Source organism: Theropithecus gelada, chromosome 14 (genome assembly GCF_003255815.1).
Source record: "Theropithecus gelada isolate Dixy chromosome 14, Tgel_1.0, whole genome shotgun sequence".
Taxonomy (NCBI): domain Eukaryota; kingdom Metazoa; phylum Chordata; class Mammalia; order Primates; family Cercopithecidae; genus Theropithecus; species Theropithecus gelada.
In genome coordinates, this window is record NC_037682.1 from 18797670 (window position 1) to 18825344 (window position 27675).

General features: G+C 39.2%; 1 protein-coding gene across 3 annotated transcripts in view; it reads left to right on the plus strand.

The window, feature by feature from the left end:
• Window positions 1-27675, plus strand: part of CKAP5 (cytoskeleton associated protein 5) — a 101791-nt gene that overhangs the window by 14209 nt on the left and 59907 nt on the right. For 2 of the 3 annotated variants that reach the window (XM_025355907.1, XM_025355908.1), the window contains exons 2-8: window positions 6099-6192; window positions 8822-9015; window positions 11242-11448; window positions 16730-16901; window positions 18048-18180; window positions 18417-18517; window positions 20470-20583. In XM_025355907.1, the coding sequence (XP_025211692.1) occupies window positions 6136-6192; window positions 8822-9015; window positions 11242-11448; window positions 16730-16901; window positions 18048-18180; window positions 18417-18517; window positions 20470-20583 (978 nt within the window). In that variant the 5' untranslated portion in view covers window positions 6099-6135. Of the gene's footprint in view, window positions 1-808; window positions 939-6098; window positions 6193-8821; window positions 9016-11241; window positions 11449-16729; window positions 16902-18047; window positions 18181-18416; window positions 18518-20469; window positions 20584-27675 lie in introns of those variants that run through there. The other variant, XM_025355906.1, reaches the window with a different exon arrangement.

Consider the following 27675-nt stretch of genomic DNA (forward strand, 5'->3'; position numbering starts at 1 on the left):
TAGGACAATTTTTGAAAGATCATATTTTACACACGAGAAGGGGAAGGTTATTTTTCTTTTTTTTCTTTTATGGAGGTAAGGTTTCACTTGGTTGTTCTGGGTGGAGTGTTGTGGTGCAGTCTGGCTCACTGCAGCCTAGTCCTGGGCTCGGGATCCTCCCACCTCAGCCTCCGCAGTAGCTGGGACTACAGGCTTGTACCACCATGCCCAGCTAATTTTTTATTTGTAGAGAGGGGTCTCACTTTGTTGCCCAGGCTGGTATTTTTCTATTTTACCTTCTGTTACCTTCCTGCTCATCTTGTATCATTGTCCAGGATTCCTCCTCCAGTTTTGTAAAGAAGGAATTCTGTGAAAAGGTGAGGTGGAGCATTCTAGGTTCTTTTCCGGGCCTTTGAGTTGCCATTTGAAGAACTGCTCGAGTCCAAAGGAGTTTAATGAAGTAAGCAGCTTACATATAATGAGGGGCTATGTATTTACCTTGATGCTTTGGCTGTTACCTGCAGTAATTTTTTTCACCCTTGGAGGAGGGATTAGGATTGTAACAGTGAGAACTGGTCATCTCCTTTGTTTCTGGAATATTATGTGTAATACCACCAAAAAAAGAGGTCCACCGAACCGCAGTAGTCTTCCTAGTTGGTCCATCATTTGCCTCTTGCCTTGGAAAGCCTATGACCTGGAAGCAGCTCCTGAGGCCTGCAAACCTCTGGGCGAAGATACACTGCGGCCCCTTTAAGCTTTCAGTGTGTGCGAAGAGAGGAACTGAGGGTGGGGCGGGCACTCTGGCAGTGGCGCTCCGGGCCCCGCCCTCGGAGGAGGCGTTTCCCAGCGGTCTGCAGCACCAATGCTGCTGCCGCCGCCGCCGCCGCCACAGCCTGCCGGGTATTCCTGCTGATCCTGCTCGGACCTTAGGTCCCCTGACCTCTCCCTGCCCGGGGAGCGTAAGTGTCAAACCACGGGCAAGGGACAAGCATCCCGAGACCGTGCTGCAAGTCCTGGTGGACAGTACTGGGGACTTTCCTGGCCTATCAGAGGCTAAGACGGCGAAAGAGCATAAACAATGCCGGCTGCAGTGAGCTAAAGCCAGGGCATCTGCTCTACTTCTGGGTGGTGACAGCAGCCGTAGGGTGCTTGTTTGGGTATGCAGTGGGTGAGCAGTGCCCACGACCTGGCTTTGCCCCCGCCTGGTTCTTACTTGGGGTGAGGAGAGGTTTGCTTTTACCAGAGTATAACCCATTTGAGCTGAATGGGTGGAGCTGAATCTCTTGCTCTGGGCCTTGGATCCTTACTCCGGTATTTGAAGACCTTGGTAGCTTTGGGATGAGTAAGCATTAGGTTTTCATCTACCTTGGTACAGTCGAGCAGCAACTCCACGTTGTCCTAATTCACAGCAGGTTTAGCTTTCTGTCTCTCCAGAGGCCTGTATTGGTGGTATCCCATACCCCTTTTGGATATGTTGACAGTGGTCATCTCTTAGGAAGAGTCCAGTTAACCTTTTTTCCTCCTGATACGAAGAGCACCGTGTGAAAGAGACAGCTCTTTACCCCTCTCTGTCTCTAAAGGAATTTGTGGGACACCACCATCCCAAGATTAGGAAAGCAAACACACCAAAGTTTGAAATAATCTGCTAGAAAACAGTTCAGATTTCTGGTCGCCTGGTAATGCAGAATACTCCAGCAAGAGGATAACACTTGTCCTTGTTAATGGGAAATACCTGGAGACAGTGAGGTTTTTTTAATTTGAGGGAAAGTCTTGTCATTTTTGCCACCTGCTACTCAGAGATGGGATTTTGTCAGATTTTGGTTAAGTAATAAAAATCTTAAGTTTTCTATGACAGTTACATAGTTGTTATGTTTCTTTAATCCAGTTGTCCTTCCTAGACATGGTTTGAGTAGATTTCTGGGCATGTGTATGCACTGCTTTTTTTTTTTTTTAACAATTTTTTTTTTTATGAGCCTATCATCACACTCAGTGGTCATTCAAATAGGTTGCTTTTTGATGCAGCAGAAGTTTTTCTCAAACTTCTGTTCACATAATTCTGTGCTTCTGCAATAGCATCTCCTTAGCCAGAAGTGAGAGTCCAGGAATGGTAATCAAATTCAGATCTCTTGTATTGTGATAGTGAAGAGCTTTTGTAGGTCAAGAGCTTGCGAATTTGCCATAAAATAGTCGTACTGCCAGTGGTTTTTTTCTAAGTAGAAGAGAAAATAATCTGTACAGTAGCTCTGTAATTACTCTTATAGATTGTCAAAATACAGGAATTTAAACTAAAAAGACACCACATTTGGGCCCATGGGTTGTAGGGAAGAGATAGACTGAGAAGTAGGAGACATAGGTTCTAGGCCCAGCTCTAATATTACTCATGACTTAATCTCTCTGTCCCTTACTTTTAACTGGTTGGTTAATGAGAAAATGCACAGATTTTGGGGTCTCTTTTATGATGGGATATAGTGCATATTTAATAGGAAATTTGTTATTTATTTGAACACTAAACTGAAAAATCAGACAATTTGGAATTTATTCTGAGTTCTGCCTTCATGTATAACCTTGAAAACATTTCTTAACCTCTAGTCTACAAATAAACAATTACACCTAAACCTTTTCAGCGATAACATGGACTATATGGTATTTGAGCTCTTAGGTAGACATTTTTAGATCAGCGGTATATGATTATAATATTTCTGTAAAACATACTTATTTTAGCTGGCCTCCTTGTCTTTGCCTCTGTTTTAGACTGGGATAAAAATCTGAGAGCTCTGAATAATTGAAATTTCTGAATATGTGTCTTTAGTAGGGACTAGATCAGATAAACCACAGCAAGCATTATATATAGTTCAAATTAATCTTATTAATGCTTCTCTTTGTTGGCAATTTTATTTGCTCTTTAGGCATCAAACTCTATTGTGTACCAAAAACTTGGCTTCTTATATCTGTTTATAAAATCCAGATCAGTCTGCTCATCCCTATATGATACTCTAATTTTTTGAGAAACTTCCAAATGGTTTTACACAGCAGCTAGACCATTTGGCATTCAACTTTAAAAATGCACAGATATAATAATTTTTATTGTATTTTACAGACATCCAGTATTCAGTTGGTGGGAGTGGTGGGGGAAGACTGGTCCTGAGTTTGAAAAGCACATTTTGATGAACATGTGAACTGTTTCCAGCTTTTGACTATTACGAACAACATTGTTCTGACTATCGCTATATAGGTTTTCTGGTGTAATTTGCATCAGCTTCTAGGCTATACATCTAGGAATAGAGTTGCTGGGTTGTAGGGCATGTGTATCTGATAACGCCATACAGGTTTCCAGACTGTTAAACTATTCTGTCTCCCATCATTGCTGTATTTGAGTTCCTGCAGATTCTCTCGACTCCTTTAAATTACGCTGCTGCTGTTTCATGGCAATCCTAGGGGTTTTGAAGAAGAGTCTTAGTGAAAGTTCCACATATCCTAATAAACTTTTACAATTCCATCTTTCTCTGGGATATTTTCTTCTTTGCGATGGGAGGGAAGAAGATGTAAAGGAAGAAGCATAGACTGCATCTTAGTTTAATTTCATTACTTACCAGTTTTGTTGTTTTCGCAGGTTACTTGATCTTTATGAATCTAGTGTAAAATGAGAATATATTTCTTTCATGTAGTTGATGTTAGTACAAAGTGAATTAGCATGTTTTAAAAGTACTTTGCACAGTGCCTGATTCGGAATAGATAATATCAGAGTATATATTCAGTAAACAAATATTTACTGAAAACATATTTTGTGTCAGGCCAGAACTAGGGATGGAGAATTAAGGAGGACCTCTTCTATGTTATTTTTAATATTGAAAAATTGGCCAGCTTGGCAACATAGTGAGACCCCATCTCTACAAAAAACTGAAAAATTAGTTGGGCATGGTGACACGCGCCTGTAGTCCCAGCTACTCGGGAGACTAAAGCGAAAGAATCACTTGAACCTGGAGGCGGAGGTTGGGAGGATCACTTGAGCCCAGGACGTTAAGGTTGCAGTGAGCTGTGATCACACCACTGCACTCTAGCCTGGGTGACAGAGTGAGACCCTGTCTCAAAAATGAAAAAGAAAAATTGGAAACAAATGTCCAATGGTAGGGTTGGTAATTATGGTACATTCATAAAATGGAATACTATGTAGACTTTAAACATCGTAGTCTCAAATCTGGGAAAATGTTTGTGATCATATAAGAAAAATGTTATAAGAGGATTATGCCTATCTTTTTCATATAATTTATATATTACATGTGTATTGAAAAAAAACTGGAAGGAGTCAAGTGGATACATAATTTAGTGTTCATCATGGTTATTAGGTGGCGGTGAAATTGTGTTAGTAAATTTTCTGCAGTTAACACACATTAGTTTTATAATAAGAAAAAGGTGTTGTCTAGATAGATAGCATAGGGGTGGTTGTGGTGGCTCACAATCAGTGGGATCACTTGAGCCCAAGAGTTCGAGACCAGTCTGGGCAATATAACGAGACCTTGTCTCTACAACAAATTTCAAAATTAGCTGAGCATAGTGGTGCATACCTGCAGTCCCAGCAACTCCGAGCTACTCGGGAGGCAGAGGTGTAAGGATCGCTTGAGCCCAGGAGGTGGAGGTTGCAGTGAGCTAAGATCGTGTTCCCTCCACTCCAGCCTGGACGACAGAGTGAGATGCTGTCTCAAAAAAAAGAAGATAGGTAGCATAAAGTTATTAAAAGGATGTTGACTGTAAGCCTCACTAAAAAAAAAAAAAAATGGTTTACATAAAGAATACGTATAAAGGTTCATTCAGGGATTTAATTTTGTAGTCGTTTATGTAAACATTGACTAGTCATGTTTGCCAGAATGAAGGAGCTTGGCAGCATCAACACTTTTACATATTGATTATTTTCTTTGTTTTCTTTTATTTACTTGTTTATTTATTTTGTTGAGATGGAGTCTGTCACCCAGGCTGAAGTGCAGTGGTGCGATCTCAGCTCACTGCAAGCTCCATCTTCCAGGTTCAAGCCATTCTCCTGCCTCAGCCTCCCAAGTAGCTGGGACTACAGGCACCCACCATCATACCTGACTAATTTTTTGTTTTTTAGTAGAGATGGGGTTTCACTGTGTTAGCCAGGATGGTCTCGATCCTGACCTTGTGATCTGCCCGCCTTGGCCTCTCAAAGTGGTTGGGATTACAGGCGTGAGCCACTGCACTTGGCCCCCATATTGATTATTTTCTATAAGTAATTCTAGGTGAAAGTATGACTTTTTCCAAAACTTTTTTCTTGGCCTTTTAAAAGGCCAGATAGCTCAGCAATTCAGTTTTATTCTAGCTTTGTTTTATATCTAAGAAGTTCTCATTTGTGAAAATATATAAGCATCATTTTTTAAAAAACAAATTTTTGGTTTTTTTGAGACAGGGTCTTGCTCTGTTGCCCATGCTGGAGTGTAGTGGCATGATCACAGCTCACTGCAACTTCTGTCTCTTGGGCTCAAGCAGTCCTCCCACCTCAGCTTCCTGAGTAGCTGGGACTACAGTCACACACCACTACACCTGGCTGATTTTTGTATTTTTAGCATAGACAGGATTTCATCATGTTGCCCAGACTTGAATATATTTATATTTATATTTTTTGAGTGACTTTATTTATTTTTTTTGAGATGGAGTCTCACTCTTTGCCCAGGCTAGAATGCAGTGGGATGATTTTGGCTCACTGCAACCTCTGCCTACCAGGTTCAAGTGATTCTTCTGTGTCAGCCTCCCGAGTACCTGGGACTGCAGGTGTGCACCACCACACCCAGCTAATTTTTGTATTTTCAGTAGAGATGGGGTTTCACCATGTTGACCAGACTGGTCTTGAACTCCTGACCTCAGGTGATATGCCCGCCTCGGCCTCCCAAAGTGCTGGGATTGCAGGCGTGAGCCACCACCGTGCCCTGTCTTTTGAGTGACTTGAAAAAAAAAAAAAGTTAATATTAATTGAATTAAGTGGGGATCTGACCAAAGAATGGGATTTTTACTCTTGTTATTGCATGAATGATAAAATAATCTCAGAAAAGTTATTTTTGTCTTAAGAGATTGCCTGATTGCTAAGTAGGTTTCTACCTTTATCTGACCAGGAAATACTCTTAATTCTAAGGAAAACCTGGAAGCACAATGGGAGATGACAGTGAGTGGTTGAAACTGCCAGTTGATCAGAAATGTGAACACAAGGTAAGACTCTTCTGGAATTCGATTTCAGTGTCATTGGCTTGTTTTGTCAGCAGTTATACTATCATCTTACTTAGAAGCATGTGAAAACATTGGCAGCTTCAAAAATACTGAAGCCTTGTTAGGTATGTTATTTTTTCTCATTGAAAATAGGTTTCTCTAGCTCAACTAAAAATTTTTTTGAGTCTCTGGAAAGAATTCCAAGAAAAGATACTAGTGAAGTGAAAAGTAAGTGGTATCTATAAAAAGTTAGTAACTGGCTAGTTTTTTCATCTCCTTCTATATACAGTACAATATACTTCTGATACTTAAGTAGTTACTAACATTTTATTATATAGAGACTCTTCTTTGGAGATGTGTTCTGAATTTGGCCTTAGAAATCCAACATTTTTTGGTTCTCTGATGTATATAATCTGCATTCCAGTATTTACCCTCAGAATCTACCAATCTTTATTTTCTAGTTTAAGCTAATAAGAGACAATTTATCACATCATGTCATTATTTGGTGGGCATCCTTTCAGATTATCTTATTTTTTCCCCAACTATACCTCTAGTTTCTTTTATTTTTAATCATTTTAAAAACTACAAACATCTACCATCTGGTAGATTTTAGAATTTCATTTCTTCTTGTAAATGTAGTCTACTCAAAGTCCTCAGGTTAACCACTTTATGTTCTTGACAGTTCTTTTAAAGTTTGTTTTGAATTTGAGTATTCAAGATTTTTGGTTGTTGATTACTAAAAATACTGAATAAAATATACTAACTTACACAGTTGTATACATACAGTTCTACATATGTAGAGTAGAAATTTGGAGCCATGGTCCCTATATCCTTCACAGAACCATTCCTTCATCCTATATAATAAATTAGCCAAGGCTGAATACTGTATCAAAAATCAACATGTAGCTCTTCAAATAAGACCAGATTAACAGTGAGCTAGTTGGTTTTTATTCTAATTCGCATAGAAATTGTTGGTATGTAGTACATTAAATTGCAACAAAAATTTTGGGGCGAATTTTGGAACTTATTTAGAATCGTAACTATTTATAATGCTTTTTTTTTGGTAGATAATGTATTTTCTCGCTGAAAGGGGCAGACAAAATAGATAAATCTTAAAGGTTTTCCAATTTTTGAGTGGTTAATATGTGCTAAGAGTTTTTCAATCTCGTGTGATTTGGTGCTTTTTTTTTTCATTTTTTGAGCATTTATTATGTGTTTTTGAAACTTAAAGAATAGAGATATTAAATCTGGTTTAGGGAACACTCATTCTACTTTATAGAATGAGATGTTGCCCAATTTAAAAAAAAAATCTGGTTTAAATTGATTAGTAAATGTACAACTATGATATTAATTTATGTTATACTTCACTCTAATGTTGCAGAATGGGTAATGCCTTCTTCCTAATGAACTCTTCTTATAGTGGGTTAGGCAGTATTCCTTCCTTAGAAGGAACAGTTTTTTCTGTGAGCATAGCACCTGCCCCAAATTACGTTTTCATTTAGACAAATAACATGTAAATTATTTCTGTTTTTCAATCATATGTTGATCCTTCTGTCTCTTTGATCTAATAGTGTAGAGGACAAACATCTAATTCTTCACTAATGCCTAACACAGTAAATGCAAATTTGATCATCCCACGAACTAACTTCTCATTTAACTGCCCCCAAATCATTTCATTGCTTTCCCATTGATCTTAGAATAATGAGTGGAATCTTTCCTTTGGCCTTCATAGTCCTGCATGGTCTGGCCTTTTCCAGTCCTCTCCTGCTTATTTTGTACCATGCTCCCCTTCTCTTTCTTTGTAGGAGTGGGAAATACCATATTCCCTGCTGCCATAGGGCCCTGGAGTATACTGTTCCTTCTGGAATGTTCTTTCTCCCCCTTTGCCACTCTTTCCTGATTCGTTCCTATTTGTCTTTCAGGGCTCAGCTTAATTACCGTTTCTCAGGAAAATTTTTCTTAACACTGAGACAAAGCCTTTTATAGTGTATACTTTTATAGCACCAAGTTGCTTCTCCTTTGTAGTACTTAATGTTTTGTTAATTTTAAACTTATTTGTATGATAGCTTAATGTCCCCTCCTGCTAGAGTGTAAGCTCCACAAGGGCCAGAGCTGAATTGATTTTTGTTTATTAAACATCTGTTTAATAAATTAATGGAAAAAGAATACCTCAGTAAAAATGTCTGAAATCTACTGGCTGAAATTAATATACAGTGTAATATAAAGCTGCCTAATGATTATACAAAAATAGAACCAAAAAACAGCATATACTTTGGAGATGGGGGCAGTTTCATCAGGGTGATTTCTCATGTTTGAGTTGTCACATCTTTAATACAATATTATAAAGAAGTAATAACTAATACTTAGATACAATGTGAGATTCATTTATAATGGCCTATTATGAATGGCAGAGTATCATAAACACTAAACACTTGTAAAAAGTTTATTAGCTAATCTTTTTTGAAAACTGCCAATTTCTTAAACTCTTTTTTTGTTTCCAGTCATGGGGTCCTTTGTTCACATTACCTGACATGGGGTATTCATTTTTACTCTCACACCCTCCCCCTCAAATTAACAGTAGATGATAATATCATTAAATTGTGTTTTGTTTCAAAATATACTTTTCTTTTAGCTGTGGAAAGCAAGGTTAAGTGGGTATGAAGAGGCCCTGAAGATCTTCCAGAAAATAAAGGATGAAAAGAGCCCAGAATGGTCCAAATTTTTAGGATTGATCAAAAAATTTGTCACAGATTCCAATGCAGTGGTTCAATTGAAAGGATTAGAAGCTGCACTTGTTTATGTTGAAAATGCCCATGTAGCAGGAAAGTAAGTACTTTCTTTCCAACTTTACTGATAAAAACCCCTGTTTGGTGTTACATAAGTTATGTGTGTTTATAGATCATTGTCCTTAGTTATTAGCAGTTTTAGAATAGATGAATTTTCTTACTTTCATAGTTTCTTTTTTTTTTTTTGAGACCGAGTCTCATTCTGTCGCCCAAGCTGGAGTGCGGTGGCCAGATCTCAGCTCACTGCAAGCTCCGCCTCCCGGGTTTACGCCATTCTCCTGCCTCAGCCTCCCGAGTGGCTGGGACTACAGGCGCCCGCCACCGCGCCCGGCTAGTTTTTGGTATTTTTTAGTAGAGACGGGGTTTCACCATGTTAGCCAGGATGGTCTCGATCTCCTGACCTCGTGATCCGCCCGTCTCGGCCTCCCAAAGTGCTGGGATTACAGGCTTGAGCCACCGCGCCCGGCCTCATAGTTTCTTAATACTTGTTTTTCATTCAGTCTTTATTCCCCGAAATCTAAATGGTACGTGAGATCTGTAGAGGAATAAATTAGAAATAATATTTTGAGGGTTTACTTTAAGGTTTGATGACCAAGTGGTTTTCCTTTTAAGCTTTTTGTATGGGAATTATTCTAAACTAAAAGCAAGAGTCTTTACTAACTTCAAAAATAAACTGAGAGATTGTCAGTAAAGGAATTATCAGAATTTCACTGAAGAGATTTGGGCATTATAAAAAACTAAATTTTTTACAAGGGTTCTTAGGTGATGTTAGAATCACGTCTTTCTCCCTGTGTTCATTAGGCATTTTTATTTCTTGGGGGAGGTAATGCTTACTAAACAACCTCAGTGACTCCTGGCCTGTTTATGTTGATCTATGAATGACAGATTTCTAGTCATCCTACTATCCTATACCTCATAGACCTGATTTTCCTAACTCTAGTCTCTGGGTTATTGAAAGGAACCCTCCATACGAAAAAAAAGTTGAAACACTTAATTGCACAAGAAATATATACTTGACTTACTTCAAAGATTATACCAGTAAAGATCATTATTAATTCGACAATTTGGTTAACTGGCATCACTGGGTTTCCTTTACCATTAGTAAAACTATCACTTTTTAATTTCTCTTCTGATACCAGAAGCTATTTTTTGATAAATACTGCATGTAATCTCAACCCACTCAGTTTTTCTAATTCCCAGTAGTATAGGTTTCATTTCATTTAGAAGAGATTCAAAGCAGTAAAGTTATTGTAAAGTCTTATTAAGGAGTCAAGAGTAGTCTTTTGTTATTAAAGGTACATATCCATTCCCTCTGCGAAGAAATCCTCTTTTCCTAAAAAGTGTTAAAAACGACTTAAAAAATTTTTTTGCCCAGATGCAGTGGCATGTGCCTATAGTCCTAGCTACTCAGGAGGCTGAGACAGGAAGATCGCTTGAGCCCAAGAGTTTAAGGTTACAATGAGCTATAATCCCACCACTGCACTCCAACTGGGTAACGGCACAAGACCCTCTCTCTTTTTTGTTTTTTTGTTTTTTTGGTTTTTTTTGAGACAGAGTTTTGCACTTGTTGCCCAGACTGGAGTGCAATGACGCGATCTTGGCTCACCACAACCTCCACCTCCCGGGTTCAAGTGATTCTCCTGCCTCAGCCTCCTGAGTAGCTGGGATTACAGGCATGTGCCACCACACCCGGGTAATTTTGTATTTTTAGTAGAGATGAGGTTTCACCATTTTGGTCAGGCTGGTCTTGAACTCCTGACCTCAGGTGATCCGCCTGTCTCAGCCTCCCAAAGTGCTGAGATTACAGGCATGAGCCGCTACACCCGACTGAACCTGTCTCTTTAAAAAAAAAAAAATAAATAAATAAATAAATAAATAAATAAAAATAAAAGCAAGCATTCTGTAACCCTACTTTTGTAAAATATATTTGTATGTCCATATACACACACACTTAGAGAAAGGTCTGGAAGGAGGGATATCAAAAAGTTGAAAGAAGTTTTCTCTGGGTGGTGGGATATCAAGGGATCTTTACTTTTTTGTTTGAATGTTCTACATTTATAAACTGTTACTATGTCTGCTATGACATGTCTTAAAATTTTGTGGTTAACATAAGTTTTTAAAATATTCTTGAACATAAATTTAAAAATTAAAGACTCATTTACTGTATTTCTAGCATTTGTAAAAGTATTTGTACACCCCCTTTCCATGACCATTTTCCAATTCTTACTACTAAAATGGGGTCTTTGTTCTTTATAATATGTTACAGAACCACAGGAGAAGTTGTGTCAGGTGTCGTAAGTAAAGTATTCAACCAACCTAAAGCCAAAGCCAAGGAGCTGGGCATAGAGATCTGTCTTATGTACATAGAGATTGAGAAAGGAGAGGCTGTGCAAGAAGAGCTCTTGAAAGGCTTGGACAATAAGAATCCCAAGATCATAGTGGCCTGTGTAGAGACATTGAGGAAAGCCTTAAGGTAAGACTTTGTTTTAGTTCTGTTAACTAGAGCAGTAGTCCCCAACCTTTTTGGCACCAGGGACCCGTTTCATGGAAGACAGTTTTTCCACGGAAGAATTGTGTGTTGCAGATGGGGGATGGTTTTGAGATGAAACTGTTCCACCTCAAAAGGAGTGTGCACATCCCGCACATGTGCAGTTCGCAGTAGGGTTCACACTCGTATGAGAACCTTAATGCTCTGCTGATCTGGCAGGAGGCAGAGCTCAGGTGGTAATGCTTGCTTGGGAGCTGTTCACCTCCTGCTCTGTGCCTGGTTCCTAACAGGCCACTGTACTGCTCCACAGCCCAAGGGTTAGGGACCCCTGAACTAGAGTATCTCAATTGAGTTTGGATTCCTGGTTTAAACAGAAATGGAAACTGCAGAATTTGACTTAGCATGCCAAAACAAGCAAGAAAAGTGACCTGAGCAAGGAAAGTCATTCCCCAAGTATGACTAATTTTAGCCTTCAAGTGTGTTTTATAGTTATTTTATCTGAATCCCTTTCTAATGAAGATGAATAGAGATTTCTGACCTGTTATCAGATTAAGAATTGGGCTTTTCAACTGGGGGCAGTGGCTCGTGCCTGTAATCCCAGCACTTTGGAAGGCCGAGTTAGGAGGATCACTTGGGGCCAAGAGCTTAAGACCAGCCTGGGCAAGATGGCGAGACCCTGCCACTATAAAAAAGAAGCTGAGGGCCAGGCACGGTGGCTCACACCTGTAATCCCAGCACTTTGGGAGGCTGAGGTGGGTGGATCACAAGGTCAGGAGATCGAGACCATCCTGGCTAACACGGTGAAATCCCATCTCCACTAAAAATACAAAAAATTAGCTGGGTGTGGTGGTGGGCGCCTATAGTCCCAGCTACTTGGGAGGCTGAGGCAGGAGAATGGCAAGAACCCGGGAGGCGGAGCTTGCAGTGAGCCGAGATTGTGCCACTGCACTCCAGCCTGGGTGACAGAACGAGACTCCGTCTCTTAAAAAAAAAAAAAAAGAAGCTGAGGTAGGGAGGATTCCTTCAGTCTAGAAGTTCTAGGCTGCACTGAGCTATGATTGTGCCACTGCATTTCAGCCTGGGTGAGAGAGCAAGACCTTGTCTCTTTAAAAAATAAATATGGCCAGGCTCAGTGGCTCACTCCTATAATCCCAGCACTTTGGGAGACTGAGGCAGGCAGATCACAAGGTCGGGAGTTTGAGACCAGCCTGGCCAACATGGTGAAACCTGTCTCTACTAAAAATACAAAAAAATTAGCTGGGCATGGTGGCGCGTGCCTGTAATTCCAGCTACTCGGAAGCCTGCGGCAGGAGAATCGCTTGAACCTGGGAGACAGAGGTTGCAGTGACCCGAGATCACGCCACTGCACTACAGCCTGGGCGACAGAGCAAGACTCAAAAATATATAAATAAATACATTTTAAAAATTGGCCTTTTGGTGGAAAAGCACTGCAAAAAAAAAAGTACTGGCCTTTTGTTGGAAAACTACTCCTCAGGGTATTTAAGCAGCTCTTTTTCTCTTGTTATCTTAAGTATAGACTTTTGAAGTCTATACTTTGAGATGTTGGCTAAAGATATAGTTTATGGACTAAAGCAAACCTTTATTTAGGTGCCTTTTTAGTAAAGTAGAAGCAAATGCTATATGCCTTTAAAGAGAAGCACAGTGAAAGCAAATAGAAAAGTAACGTTTACTCTTAATGTAGTAAGTTCTTTTCAACCCTAGACTTCCTTGTTGTTTGGCCATGAAATTTTTCATGGATAGATCTCTTTCAGGAACAAGTGGCTGTAATTTGCTGTGGAAATCTGAATTAGACAGATCACTAGTTTGTTCAGATTTGGCAGTTCTTCTAATCTGATATCCTGTCCCCAAGTACTGTCTATATGAGATATTTTAGAAAGCGGCTGTAGTGAAACCCTCACAGAATGAAGATCATCCACCTCACCTCTCGTGATTTTGTGTATGACCTACATCTTGGAGAAAAATGTTTCCTTTGGTGTTTATCTTCTGTGAAAGTATAAAAACTCTTGAATTTTGTTGAATGATCTTTGATTTATAGGTCTTTAATTTTTTTTTTGCTTTGTTCATAATGTACTTTTATAAAATTTGACTTGCTTAGATTCTTATGTGAATGAAGTTTCCTTGTTTCTAGCCGATTATGGTATAGCAAGCAGATGTTTTTCTGAGTAGTAAACAGTACGCTCATTCTATTATCTTAGAAATTTAGTGACTTGTCTTAGTTATCAGAACTATGCTTATATCAATAAATCTTTTATGTCCTTAGTGATGTCTGAATTTTAAAAATATACTATAATCTTTGGTGTTTTTGTTTTGTTTTGTTTTGTTTTTTGAGACAAGGTCTCGCCCTGTCACCCAGACTGGAGTACAGTGGTGCGATCTCAGCTCACTGCACCCTCCGCCCCTGGGTTCAAGCGATTCTTGTGCCTCAAGCCTCCTGAGTAGCTGGGACTACAGGTGAGCACCACCATGCCCAGCTAATTTTTGTGTTTTTAATAGAGATGGGGTTTCACCATGTTGTTTAGGCTGGTCTGGAACTCCTGGCATCAAGTGATCCCGCCTCAGCCTCCCAAAGTGCTGGGATTACAGATGTGAGCAACCACACCTGGCCTATAATCTTCTGTGTTTAAATTATAAGTTTCTAGTCTGGAGTGCTGTGTACTCTGGTTATTTCATTTTTTAGCTAAATTGGGAAAATAAGGGTAGGATAATAACAAGTTAGGTATATCTCATGTTTTCCTCATAGATGTTGTTATATATCCCATCCCTGTGTGGTTCTTTATTTGTCCTAAAGCATTTCAGAATCTATAGTTTAACTAGGTAGCTCTCTGGGACCCTCAAGAACCCTGAGGCCAAACTGCTTGATCCTGGGTTCTAGAGCTTGCTAAAGCTTTGTTAGTGAGAGCTTCAGGTGACCAGAAACATTTGTGGTACCTAAAACAGGTTTCTAGTACCCTTTTGTGTTTTCTATAGTGATATGTTTAGTATCAAAATTAGGTTTTATTTTATTAAGGTATCTATTTTCCATGTGGACTTGCTCCATCTTTTTTTTCCTTACAGAAGTAGACCTGGATAGAGAAAAAAGAGTCAGATGAAACAGTGATAATATATAGGAAGATTTAAGAAATCTCAAATGTTAGGTTCTTCAGGCACCATGTTAAATATCACTAAAACAAAATGGTTTATTGCCACTATAATTTCTCGTTTTTTCTTTAATCGGCTGAGCCAAATATAAAGGCATTTTAAAAGAAATCTTAGAGATTTATGTAGGTTATTCTCATGATATTTATACTTAAACTATATTGCATAGCCAGGTATCTTATTAAAAATTATTTTTTTATTGCGCCTGTAGTCCCACCTCCTCAGGAGGCAAGAAAATTACTTGAGTCCAGGGGGTGATGCTGCAGTGAGCTATGATTGTGCCACTGTACTCCAGCCTGGGTAACAGAGTAAGAAACTATCTCAATAATAATAATTATTTATTATTATTATTTATTATTATTATTATTATTATTAAGGCCAGGAGCAGTGGCTCATGCCTGTATTGTCGCAGCACTTTGGGTTAGGAGGCTGAGGCAGACAGATTGCCTGAGCCCAGGAGTTCAAGACCAGCCTGGGCAACAAGGAGAAACCCCGTCTCTGCAAAAAATACAAAAAAAAAAATTAGCTGGGCATGGTGGTGCACCACTATAGTCTCAGCTGCTTGGGGCACTGAGTCTGGAGAACAGCTTGAGCAGGGGAGGTCGAGGCTGCAGTGAGCTGTGATCACACCACTGCATTCCAGCCTGGATGACATAGTGAGACCCTATCTCCAAAAAATTAAAAACAAAAACCAAGAAAAAAAATCGCTGGAGTACACTAGTAGCTATTACTGAATAATTTTGTTGCATTTGCTCACATGAGATAAATTTGTGCACATTAGATAATAGAAAAATAATACATTTGGGTCCTACTACTCATATAGAATTTCAGTATTCTTTCATAAATACATCTCTTCTGCTCTAGAATTTGATACTCAGAAATGGTAATAGTGATATTAGATAGCTAAAATTGGCCAGTTGGGAACATGGAAATGTAATCTATGACAGATATGTAAGGTTAAATACACTTTTTTTCTTTTTTTGAGATGGAGCCTTGCTCTGTTGCCCAGGCTGGAGTGCAGTGGCACGATCTCGGCACACGGCAACCTCTGCCTCCCGGTTTCAGGTGATTCTTCCACCTCTGCCTCCCAAGTAACTGGGATTACAGGTGCCCACCATCATGCCTGGCTAATTTTTGTGTTTTTATAGGGACAGGGTTTCCCCATATTTGCCAGGCTGCCCTTGAACTTCTGACCCCAGGTGATCTACCTGCCTCGGCATCCCAAAATGCTGGGATTACAGGTGTGAGCCACTGTGCCCGGCGAAATATGCTTTTTGAAAGAAGTCAAAATGCAACTATTTCCCCATAAAAAACTGATGCAGTGAAAGATTTAAGATGCCGAGAGTTACAGTGTGATAGCCACAAAGTCAGGAACAAAATACTGCCAGGATTTGTGATCTATCTAGGTAAATGAATCACTTTAATTATAGGAACTATTAAAGGTTTATTAAAAGTAGATTTCATTCATCTAAATATTTATAAACTAGTTTATATTTGTAAGCTTTATATATTTGAGGTATTAGACTGGGCATGGTGGCTCACAGCTGTAATCCCAGCACTTTAGGAGGCCAAGGTGGGTGGATCACATGAGGTCAGGAGTTCGAGACCAGCCTGGCCAACATGGTGAAACCCCGTCTCTACTAAAAATACAAAAATTAGTTGGGCGTGGTGGCACACGCCTGTAATCCCAGCTACTTGGGAGACTGGAACAGGAGAATCACCTGAACTCGGGAGGCAGAGGTTGCAGTGAGCCGCAATCACGCCATACCACTCTAACCTGGGCAATGAGCAAAATGCCATCTCAAAAAAAAAAAAAAGGTATTATACATGTTGATCCTTTATAGGTTTTAATTATTCCTAGTCTGCTTACCTAGAACGTTTGTTTTAAAATGGTAATATTATTTTGGGCCCTACACACTAAATAACATTCTTGGAAGAACAACACTTTAGTAGGTAAGTGGTTATGAGTTCCTTTTGTTGCCTTAAAAAAACTGAACTTATATAATTCTTCTAATATATAGATATGGAACTATGTTTGAATGAAGAAAAGCTGATGCTTTACTTAATCACATTGCATGTTGACAGTGTTTCCCCAATTTTTTACTTGTAGTGAATTTGGTTCCAAAATCATCTTGCTTAAGCCAATTATCAAAGTGTTGCCAAAACTCTTTGAGTCTCGAGAGAAGGCTGTTCGAGATGAAGCCAAACTGATTGCTGTGGAGATTTACAGATGGATTCGAGATGCTCTGAGACCCCCATTACAAAATATAAATTCTGTTCAGGTGAGACAAAAAGTTTTCTGGTTGCTTTTGCGTAAGGTTAATATGAAAATATTTTCTTCCTATTGTTGTTGATATTCTGTCCTTAAAAATAATTATTTTTCATTCTTAATTTTGAAGTCAGCTTTTCTGAGCATAACTAACGTTCTCTGCAGTTCTGTTGGGTGGCAGAACTTACTATCTGTGTGAAGTACATTCTTTCTGGCTTTTTATTACAATTGGTTTTGGAGACTCTTCTGATGATGTAAATGTATCTGAATTAATGAACTAATGAGAGTATCTTAAAAAGTGGGACTTACTGTTCTTTCTTAGTGCTTAGACATACATCTTCCTTATAGTAAATTCAAGTTGGTTTGACTTATGCTGTAAAAGAAATGTAATTTAATTATATATTTTCTTCTGCTGGTGCAGTGGTTCACACTTATAATCCCAGCACTTTGGCAGGCCCAGGCAGACAGATCACTTGAGCCCAGGAGTTCGAGACCAGCCTGGGCAACATGACAAACCCTATCTCTATAAATAATTAAAAAATTAGCCAGGCATGGTGGTACAGCCTGTAGTCCTAGCTACTCGTGAAGCTTAGGTGGGAGGATCACCTGAACCTGGGGAGGTGGAGGCTGCAGTGAGCCAAAATTGTCCAGCCTGTGCAACAGAGTTGAGACCCTGTCTCAATGAATGAATGAATCTTTTCTTGTTTGCCCTGGTAGAGCCACATAAATAAGAAATTGGAGGCCAGGCACGGTGGCTCACACCTGTATTCCCAGCATTTTGGGAGGCTGTGGCAGGAGGATCACCTTAGGTCAGGAGTTCAAGACCAGCCTGGCCAACATAGTGAAACCTCATCTCTATTAAAAATACAAAAATTAGCCAGATGTGGTAGTGCACTCCTGTAATCCCAGCCACTCGAGTAATCCCAGCCACTCGAGAGGCTGAGGCACGAGAAATGCTTGAACCCAAGAGGTGGAAGTTGTAGTGAGCCAAGATCATGCCACCGCACTTCACCCTGGGTGACAAAGTAAGACTGTGTCTCCAAAAAAAAAACAAAAAGAAAGAAATGGGTCCTGATATGTCAATAAATGTAAGTATTAAGTATGTTAAACTAATGGTGGAGATGCAGATGTTGTTTAAAATATTATATGATATTTGCAGTTGAAAGAACTAGAAGAAGAATGGGTCAAACTGCCAACAAGTGCTCCTAGACCTACTCGATTTCTTCGTTCCCAACAAGAGCTAGAAGCTAAATTGGAACAACAACAGTCTGCTGGTGGAGATGCTGAAGGAGGTAAGCCAATTTTAAACACTGGTTTCTGCAAAAATTAACCAGAACTGGCACTGCCACAAGAATCTGTGTTCATTAGGCATATTTTGTAGGATTGCCTTTAATAAAATATAAGTTGCAAGTAGCTTTAATAACTCTGGTCCCTTCTCTGTTAAAATTTCATCAGGGTTGTGAAAGGACTGATAACTAATGAGTAAAACAATTTTAACCATTTTTAAGGTTTGTTTTTCTCCTTGAAGGTGGTGATGATGGTGATGAGGTGCCACAGATAGATGCTTATGAGCTTTTAGAAGCTGTAGAAATCCTTTCCAAACTTCCCAAAGACTTTTATGACAAAATTGTAAGTAATAGTTAAACTTCTTTCATTTATTTCTTGTAAAATAATTACTTGAATAGAATTAGAACACTCTGCTGAGCCCTTGCCTGGTGCCTCCCCTTCCACCCCATATCTTCCCTAGTAGAGTGAGTTAGTTGCTTCTTCCTCTTTGCTCCCACACTACTTTGTACATATATATATTATAGCACTTTTTAAAAACATGTCTTGCCATAAAACCAGAACATTCTTGACTTCCTTTTTCTCATTTTCTCTCTGATTTAACTTTAAAGATCTCCAGATTTCTCCCGTCTCCATTTCTACTGCCACTACTTTACTCCAAGGTTTCTTGACCTTAGCACTGCTGACATTTTTTTGTCAGCTGTCCTGTACAGTGTATGATGTTTAGCAGCATCTATGGCTTTTATCCACTAGATGTCAGTAATACCATCTGCCTAAGTCATGACAATCAAAAATGTCTTCAAACATTGCCAGATGTTCCCTAGGAGACAAAATCATCCCCAGTTGACAAACACAGTCTTATCCCAACCACCGCTGTAGTAGTGAGTTGTTGGTTATGTGATTGTTCTTCTCTGGTCTTTTTAATGTTGTCAGTGTAGAAATTCCTCTCCTGTAATTGTGCCACTATGAGATGGGTGGGCTAGAAATGCTTTCTATTAATGTTTTCTTTTTGACATCTGCTTACTAATGTTTGCCTAGAAAATGAGAATGAAATGTCTATGGCATTCTGTTTATTATATTACTTTAGTTATAACATCTTATGAAAATACTTTTTTTTTTTTTTTTTTTTTTTTTTTGAGACGGAGTCTTGCTCTGTCGCCCAGGCTGGAGTGCAGTGGCCGGATCTCAGCTCACTGCAAGCTCCGCCTCCCGGGTTCACGCCATTCTCCTGCCTCAGCCTCCCGAGCAGCTGGGACTACAGGCGCTCGCCACCTCGCCCGGCTAGTTTTTTTGTATTTTTTAGTAGAGACGGGGTTTCACCGTGTTAGCCAGGATGGTCTCAATCTCCTGACCTCGTGATCCGCCCATCTCGGCCTCCCAAAGTGCTGGGATTACAGGCTTGAGCCACCGCGCCCGGCCGAAAATACTTTTTATATGTGAATAAAAATTTATATATGTGAACAATTGTTCTGATTGCCTCCAGTTTTTTATATATGTAATATATATAATATATTTGTATATGTTTATAAAATATATTATATATCTATAAAATATGTAATAGATATATATTTATATACAATATGTAACATATATAAATATATAATATAATTATATATAATATATAATATATGCTTCTGATATATCTATAAAATATATATATTTATAAAATAAATATAGAAATAAAGGATTGCATTTAATAAAATATAAGTTGCATGTTGACATTTGTTGTCAGCTGTCCCGTGCATTGTGTGATGTTTAGCAGCATTTCTGGCTTTTATCCACTAGATAAATATAAATATATATATATATAAAAGTATATATACACTAGGCAAATATAAATATATAATAAAAATATGTATTTATAAATATATATATTTATAAATATATATATTTTTTTTTTTGAGAAGGAGTCTCGCTGTGTCGCCCTGGCTGGAGTGCAGTGGCGCGATCTTGGCTCACTGCCAGCTCTGCCTCCCAGGTTCACGCCATTCTCCTGCCTCAGCCTCCCGAGTAGCTGGGACTACAGGCGCCTGCCACCACCCCCGGCTAATTTTTTGTATTTTTAGTAGAGACAGGGTTTCACCGTGTTAGCCAGGATGGTCTCGATCTCCTGACCTCGTGATCTGCCCACCCCGGCCTCCCAAAGTGCTGGGATTACAGACATGAGCCACCGTGCCTGGCCAGTTTTTTAATTTAAAAAAAAAATTATGTATCTTTGAATTAGCAGAATGTAAAAAATAGACTTTTTTTCTGCTCTCTTATTTTCTGTTACAAATGACTCATATTGTATCTTGCAGGAGGCAAAAAAATGGCAAGAGAGAAAAGAGGCCCTAGAGGCTGTAGAAGTACTAGTAAAAAACCCCAAACTGGAAGCTGGCGATTATGCAGATTTAGTAAAAGCATTAAAGAAGGTAAATATGAGGACTTTCAGTACTGGTATTGTAACAACAATCAGGCCTTTGAATTTCTTATTAGTCATCTTTTTAATTACATATACATTGCCACTTAAGGAACATTACCGATAGTATTTGAATTATAGACATACATTTTTAAAGGATTGTTTTAAATTACTGTTGTGAGTTAGTTTCATTTTTAGTCTTCGTTTTTTGTCACTTTGACTTTAGGTATGCTATTTGATAGCTTCTGTAACTCTCTAGGAAAAGAGAGTTGCTGATCTAGAACTACATATTCCAGTTTTATAATTCTACAGGATGAGCTATTTAAGTTAGCTGTATTTAATTGGACAAATATTAAACATGATAATAGCAAATGATAACACACTACATTGTATCAGTATGTAAAATAAAGAGTATAGGAATATGTGGTCAATTTTGAAACAGGCAAGTACTAAGTAAGAGATAAACATTTTTAGAAAATACTCCTTTGGTATTGCTTAGGTCCAAGCAAGTTGAATGCTGCTGGTGGACATTTTGTATGTAGTAACTTTTTATGAAACCTGTAAGTATAGATCAAACACTGTGGATATGATTATAGTGCTTAAGAACAAACTCTGAAAACATCTTGAATACAGCAAGAATGAAAATTTTGTTTGCTTCCTCAGTCTGAAATTACAGAGGATTATAATGGTGATGGGAGGAAGTTGGTTTTTAATTATACGCACATCTAAGTATAGTGATTCTCATTACTCGTAGTAGTTATATTCTGTAAAGCCACTGAGAACACTAAATTAGTGAATATTGAATCATTGCCTCTGAGAGAAATAAAGCGTTAGGATCCTGCAACCCTTTGGTCACAACATTTCCATCAATCAATACATAACTTTGTTTTATTCTGTTTGGAGATACCATATTTAATATATATTGTTGATTCATTAACATTGAACTCTTGGCCAACAACACTATAACTCTTGCCTGACCAAAGCTTTTCCTATCATGTGTATTTTCTCCCTAAGGTACATCACAGCCTGTTTGCACTTAGGAATACTAGACAGCATTTCAGCACTACACTTACGGACCATTTTAAACAACAAAAGCACCAACAAAAAACACAAAAATGCAAAAACATGGCACCGAATAAACCATGAAAAAGACACTTGTTTATAGTGTAAGAACTGAAGCAAGAAGGCAGAGTGTTATCTTGTCTACCTCAGCTGGGAGTGTGCACAATAGACAACACAAAATGTTCACAGCTCTGAACTTGTCTGTGAATGACCAGGAAAGTACCATGAATGTTGATTCAGGGATTATAAGTAAGTTTAGCAAGTAGTTGAATTTGCAAATATGGATTCGTGAATGATGAGGATCAACTATATTCTAGTAGTTAACCTTCCTAGGCTTTCCTCCTGTGGAATTTGGAGGCAGAGATATGATTTGTGAAATCTTTGTTCAGTCATCAGTTTTCCATCTTGAAGAGCCACAGTTGTGTAAAATAAATTAAAAGAGAATTGCCCTAGGGGAAAAAGAGTTTTACCAACCTGGAACCTGAGAGAAAAGAATGGGAAGGGGAATAGTAGAGGACACTGAGACAGGGAGAGTCATATTCCAGTGGCGTATGAAGAGAGCTACAGATTCTCTGTCAGTTCTTCCAGCATATGATTATTATTAGAAATCTTACTGCTCTGGTGCTGAATTCTCAATGTGTCAAAGAAAACCTTTTCTTTTTCCTTATCATTATGTGTTTTCTACATGCATTTTCTAAGGATATTAGCTTCTCACACAAAGACAATTCTGTGGTTTTCACTGGCATTGTGAATGTAAATATAATCTCTTGCTGTTCTATATAAAGAAAGCATCATGGATTTTATATTTGAGTAGACAATAGATTTCTGAGAGATCCAGGGTAGCAGTAGAAATTTCTTTCCCTTTTCACATGGTGGGGCGGAGGGAATTAAAGACCACAAACAAGTAAAAAGAAAGTGAATTTTGTGGCTAAAATATTTAAAACAATGGAAAGTTAACTTCAGTTATAAAAATTAACCTGAAACAAGACATTTTCTTTTCTTTTTGCATTAAGTAGTGACAGAAACTTTTTTTTTTTTGAAATGAAGTTTCACTATTGTTGCCCAGGCACAATATCATCTGACTGCAACCTCTGCCTCCCATGTTCAAGTGATTCTTCTGCCTCAGCCCCCCAAATAGCTGGGATTTGTAGGCACTTGCCACCACGCCCAGCTAATTTTTGTGTTTTTAGTAGAGACAGGGGTTCACCGTATTGGCCAGGCTGGTCTCGAACTCCTGACCTCAGGTGATCTACCCTCCTTGGCCTCCCAAAGTGCTGGAATTACAGGCATGAGCCACGGTGCCCAGCCGACATTTTATTTTTTCTGTTTGATTTTAGTTATATGTACACACAAACTTTGTATTATGTTGACTTCCTAGAAACATAACAAAAGTGGGGAAATGGTGAAATGGAAAAAAGAGGATGAGATTGAAGAATAGATTACAGACCAATCCTTTTTCCCTCCATAATTATCTCTTTGTATTATATAAATCAAGTAATCCCATTAATTTCTCAGTTTTTTTCCTTTAATGAAAGTAGTAAAAAGACATGCACTTTAAAATTTCTTATGGTATTCCTGAAATTATTTTTAAACTGTTTTGAGTTGTCACCTGATTTAGCATATTCTGTGGGCTTTCCTGTTCTCACAGATTATAGTTTTTGTTTTTTTCTATTATTTTTAATTAATTTATTTATTTTTGAGACAGGGTTGCGCTCTGTCACCCAGGCTGGAGTGCAGTGGCATGATCTCAGCTCACTGCATCCTCCACCTCCCGAGTTCAAGTGATTCTCCTGCTACAGCCGCCCGAGTAGCTGGGATTACAGGCGCGTGCCACCATGCCCAGCTGTGTTTTTTTTTGTATTTTTAGTAGAGACAGGGTTTCGTCATGTTGCCCAGGTTGGTCTTGAACTCCTGTCCTCAAGTGATCTGCCTGCCTCAGCCTCCCAAAGTGCTGGGATTACAGGCATGAGCCACTGCGCCCAGCCTATAGTTCTTTTATTTATAAGATGCCTCCCTCCCACCTCATCGCTTCTTTGATTTTGTCACTTGCCTATGCCTATGGGCATTTGGTTTTTTTAATATATGTATAATTTATTTATCTTTACATTAAGATTTGGATTTTCAAAGTGCTTTCTTATATAATCTTTAGACTTCTATGTGGTATTAATCTTTTTTTCACTTGTTCTTTCTACTTTCCCCTCTTAATTATTGCTTGTATTCGTCATAGTTTTCTAAACACAGTAATTCATAATAGGTTTCATTAATTTGCTTCCTTCCCTCTGTCAACAGTGTGTTTTTGTTTATTATTAACTAATGGCTTTCATTTCTAGTTAAAGATAAATACCAATTGATAATTACTTTATTTTATTTATTTTTTTTTTTTGAGACGGAGTCTCGCTCTGTCGCCCGGGCTGGAGTGCAGTGGCCGGATCTCAGCTCACTGCAAGCTCCGCCTCCCGGGTTTACACCATTCTCCTGCCTCAGCCTCCCGAGTAGCTGGGACTACAGGCGCTCGCCACTTCGCCCGGCTAGTTTTTTGTATTTTTAGTAGAGACGGGGTTTCACCATGTTCGCCAGGATGGTCTCGATCTCCTGACCTCGTGATCCGCCCGTCTCGGCCTCCCAAAGTGCTGGGATTACAGGCTTGAGCCACCGCGCCCGGCCGATAATTACTTTAAAGCACTTTGTGTTTTAATACTGTAGGCCTCAATTTATTAAAAAAGTGACAGTACTTATAACTGTGTACAAAATTTCCTATTGTTTAGATTATATTGAGATTATGAGCTAAAGCTTCCATTCCCTGGTCTAGAACAGAAATTACTGAAAAGATTCTTACCTCTGAAATGGAGTCTCCCCACATATGTTACTTGTCTTAAAAATAAACACTTCTCCATCTTCCCTACTCTCATTTTCCAGTTGAGAATAATTTGTTTATAGGATAAGTGTCAATGAGTGTGACAGGCAGATATTGTATTAGGGTATCTGGTCCATTGCTCACTTATAAGTTTATTTGAGCCTTCGCAATCTTAAAATTTAACAGATTCACGGTATCTTCTTCAATACTATACATTAAGATCATGAGTATCTAGAGTTTAGCTCCCACTGGTTACTGTTCCAACAATGGATAGGGAGAGGTATTCTCCTAAGAAAGGGATAGAATGATAGTTCTTTAACTGAGCCCGTATGACAAAATCACCCTTTGAGCCATATAAAAATACTGATGTCCAAATTTTGTCCTGGATTCATTGAACTAGAATTTATTGGAACGGGGTCTTACATGTTTTTGGTGTCCATTCCTAGAATATATATTTAGATGCTAAATATAAAGTCTAGCATCTGAATCATATCTGAGAGATATTTTGGTAAGGAAAAATAATCAAAACATTTATAAATACCAATAGTGATTTCAATACAGAATGAATGGAAAATTTTTTCTCCATAGACTTACAGTAATTAGAAATTTAACAAAATGTTTATTACGACCCTGATCTCATCCTCTCGTAAGGAAAGTAGACTTAACACAAGTTTAGAGGAAGAACATGCTTTACTTAATAAAAGGAGCAAAAGCTTTGGAATCAGAATTGACCTGGGTTTGAATCACACAGCATTACCATTTGCTAACTACCTGACTGTAAGCACATTAATGTCTATTTAATTTTTAGAATCTGGTTTGGGTACAGTAGCTCACACCTATAATCCCAACACTTTAGGAGGCCGAGGCGGGCTGATCCCTTGAGCCCAGTAGTTTAAGACTAGCCTGGGCAACATGAAGAAACTCTGTTTCTACAAAAAATAGAAACATTAGCAGGTGTGGTAGCACTTGCCTTTAGTCCCAGCTACTCAGGAGGCTGAGATGGGAGGATCACTTGAACTTGGGAGGGGGAGGTTGCAGTGAGCTGAGATCGAGCCAGACTCTGTCTCAAAAAAAATTTCTTTTTTTTTTTTTTTTTTGAGACGGAGTCTCGCGCTGTGTCACCCAGGCTGGAGTGCAGTGGCGCGATCTCGGCTCACTGCAAGCTCCGCCTCCCAGGTTCACACCATTCTCCTGCCTCAGCCTCCGAGTAGCTGGGACTACAGGCGCCCGCCACCACGCCCGGCTAGTTTTTTGTATTTTTAGTAGAGACGGGGTTTCACCATGTTAGCCAGGATGGTCTCGATCTCCTGACCTCGTGATCCACCCGCCTCGGCCTCCCAAAGTGCTGGGATTACAGGCTTGAGCCACCGCGCCCGGCCTTAAAAATTTCTTTTTGAAATCTGCACATTTTTTGTTGTTTTTTGTTTTTGAGACAGTGTCTCGCTCTGTCACCCAGGCTAGAGTGCAGTGGCACGATCTTGGCTTACTGCACCCTCCGCCTCCCAGGTTCAAGCGATTCCCCTACCTCAACCTCCTGAGTACCTGGGACTACAGGCGCGTGCCACCATGCCTGGCTAATTTTTCTATTTTTGGTAGAGGCAGGGTTTCGCCATGTTGCCCAGGCTGGTCTTGAACTCCTGGACTCAAGCGATCCTCCCACGTCAACCTCTTAAGGTCCTGAGATTATAAGCGTGAACCATCACGCCTGGCTGTGAATCTGCAAAGTTGAAATAGTAATAGTACTTACCTCATAGGGTTTGGGTGAAAATTAAATTTAAAAAGGATTATAAAGTGCCTACAAAATGTTGGTGCCTAATTTGTTTTTTTAATAAATGTTTATTCATCCTTATTCCTCAGCACTTAAGGAGTGCATATAAGTGCCAAGTAGAACTTCTTGCATGTTGCATGTTAGGAGTTGTTTAATGCAGAGAATCTAGAATAAAGCATTCTGCTTATGGAACACCAGATTGTAGGGACTAGATAAAATTCAAAGTAGTTGGGAGGCATTACTCCTACTAGGAAAAGAATGAAAAAAGAAGAGTTTGGAGGCATTTATAAATAAAGCAGCTGTGTTTGTGTGTGTGTGTGTGTGTGTGTGCATGCATGTGTGCATGCATGTGTGTGTGTGAGAGAGAGAGAGAGTCTTGCTCTGGTGTCCAGGCTGGAGTGCAGTGGCGCAATCTTGGCTCACTGCAACCTCTGCCTGCCACGTTCAAGTGAGTGATCCTTTTGCCTCAGCCTCCCAAGTAGCTGGGACTACAGGAATATGCCACTGTGCCTATATTATTGTATCATAAAGCAGCCTTTTAACACCAACTGATTGGGCAGTGTACCACAGCAAAATCTTACCAGGAAGGAACCCAGTCATAATCACTGTCTTGCTAAATTGACACAAATGCAGCTACTACCCATGAGTTTAGATAAGTGCTGGGCTTTGTGGGGAGTGGCATAGGAGGGCAGTAGTGTAAGCAGTGCTAGAGGAGAATCAACTGAGACTCTGAATCAAAGCTTAACCATCATTAGATGACTGAAGTGGCAGCCTCAAGGCCAGAAGCTTCCTCAGAAGAATGGTTGCAATAGCATTAACAATTTAGAGTCCCCATGGACTTCCTGAAGGTACCTGCAGCAGTTTCTACTGGTGCTTCTTGGTAATGAATGCTAGAGCTGTTGCCCAGTCGTGTCTTTCAGAGATACGTTGTCTTTTCATTTTCCTTGTCCCAAAGCAAAGTCAGCAGACCTCTAGTCTCTCTGCCATTATCAGGGTCATTTCCTGCACAGTTGAACAGTGCTGGCAGCCCAGACTGCCACTACTGGATAGTGAGAAATTTGATGTTGTGGTTTTATCTATGTTTTATTAGTAGAACTTCAAGATAGAAGACTAAACATAATGAAGCGAAGCTCCCAAATTCAGTACAATGAAAGAAGAATTTCTCCTATCTTGTAGTAAATAGAATTGGTCATATATTAGCATAAGAGCTTTCAGAGTTCTTTTTTTTTTTTTTTTTCCGAGATGGAGTCTCGCTTTGTTGCACAGACTGGAGTGCAATGGTGCAATCTTGGCTCACTGCAACCTCCACCTCCCGCGTTCAAGTGATTCTCCTGCCTTGGGCTCCCAAGTAGCTGGGATTACAGGTGCCTGCCATCATGCCTGGCTAAATTTTGTATTTTTATTAGAGACAGGGTCTCACT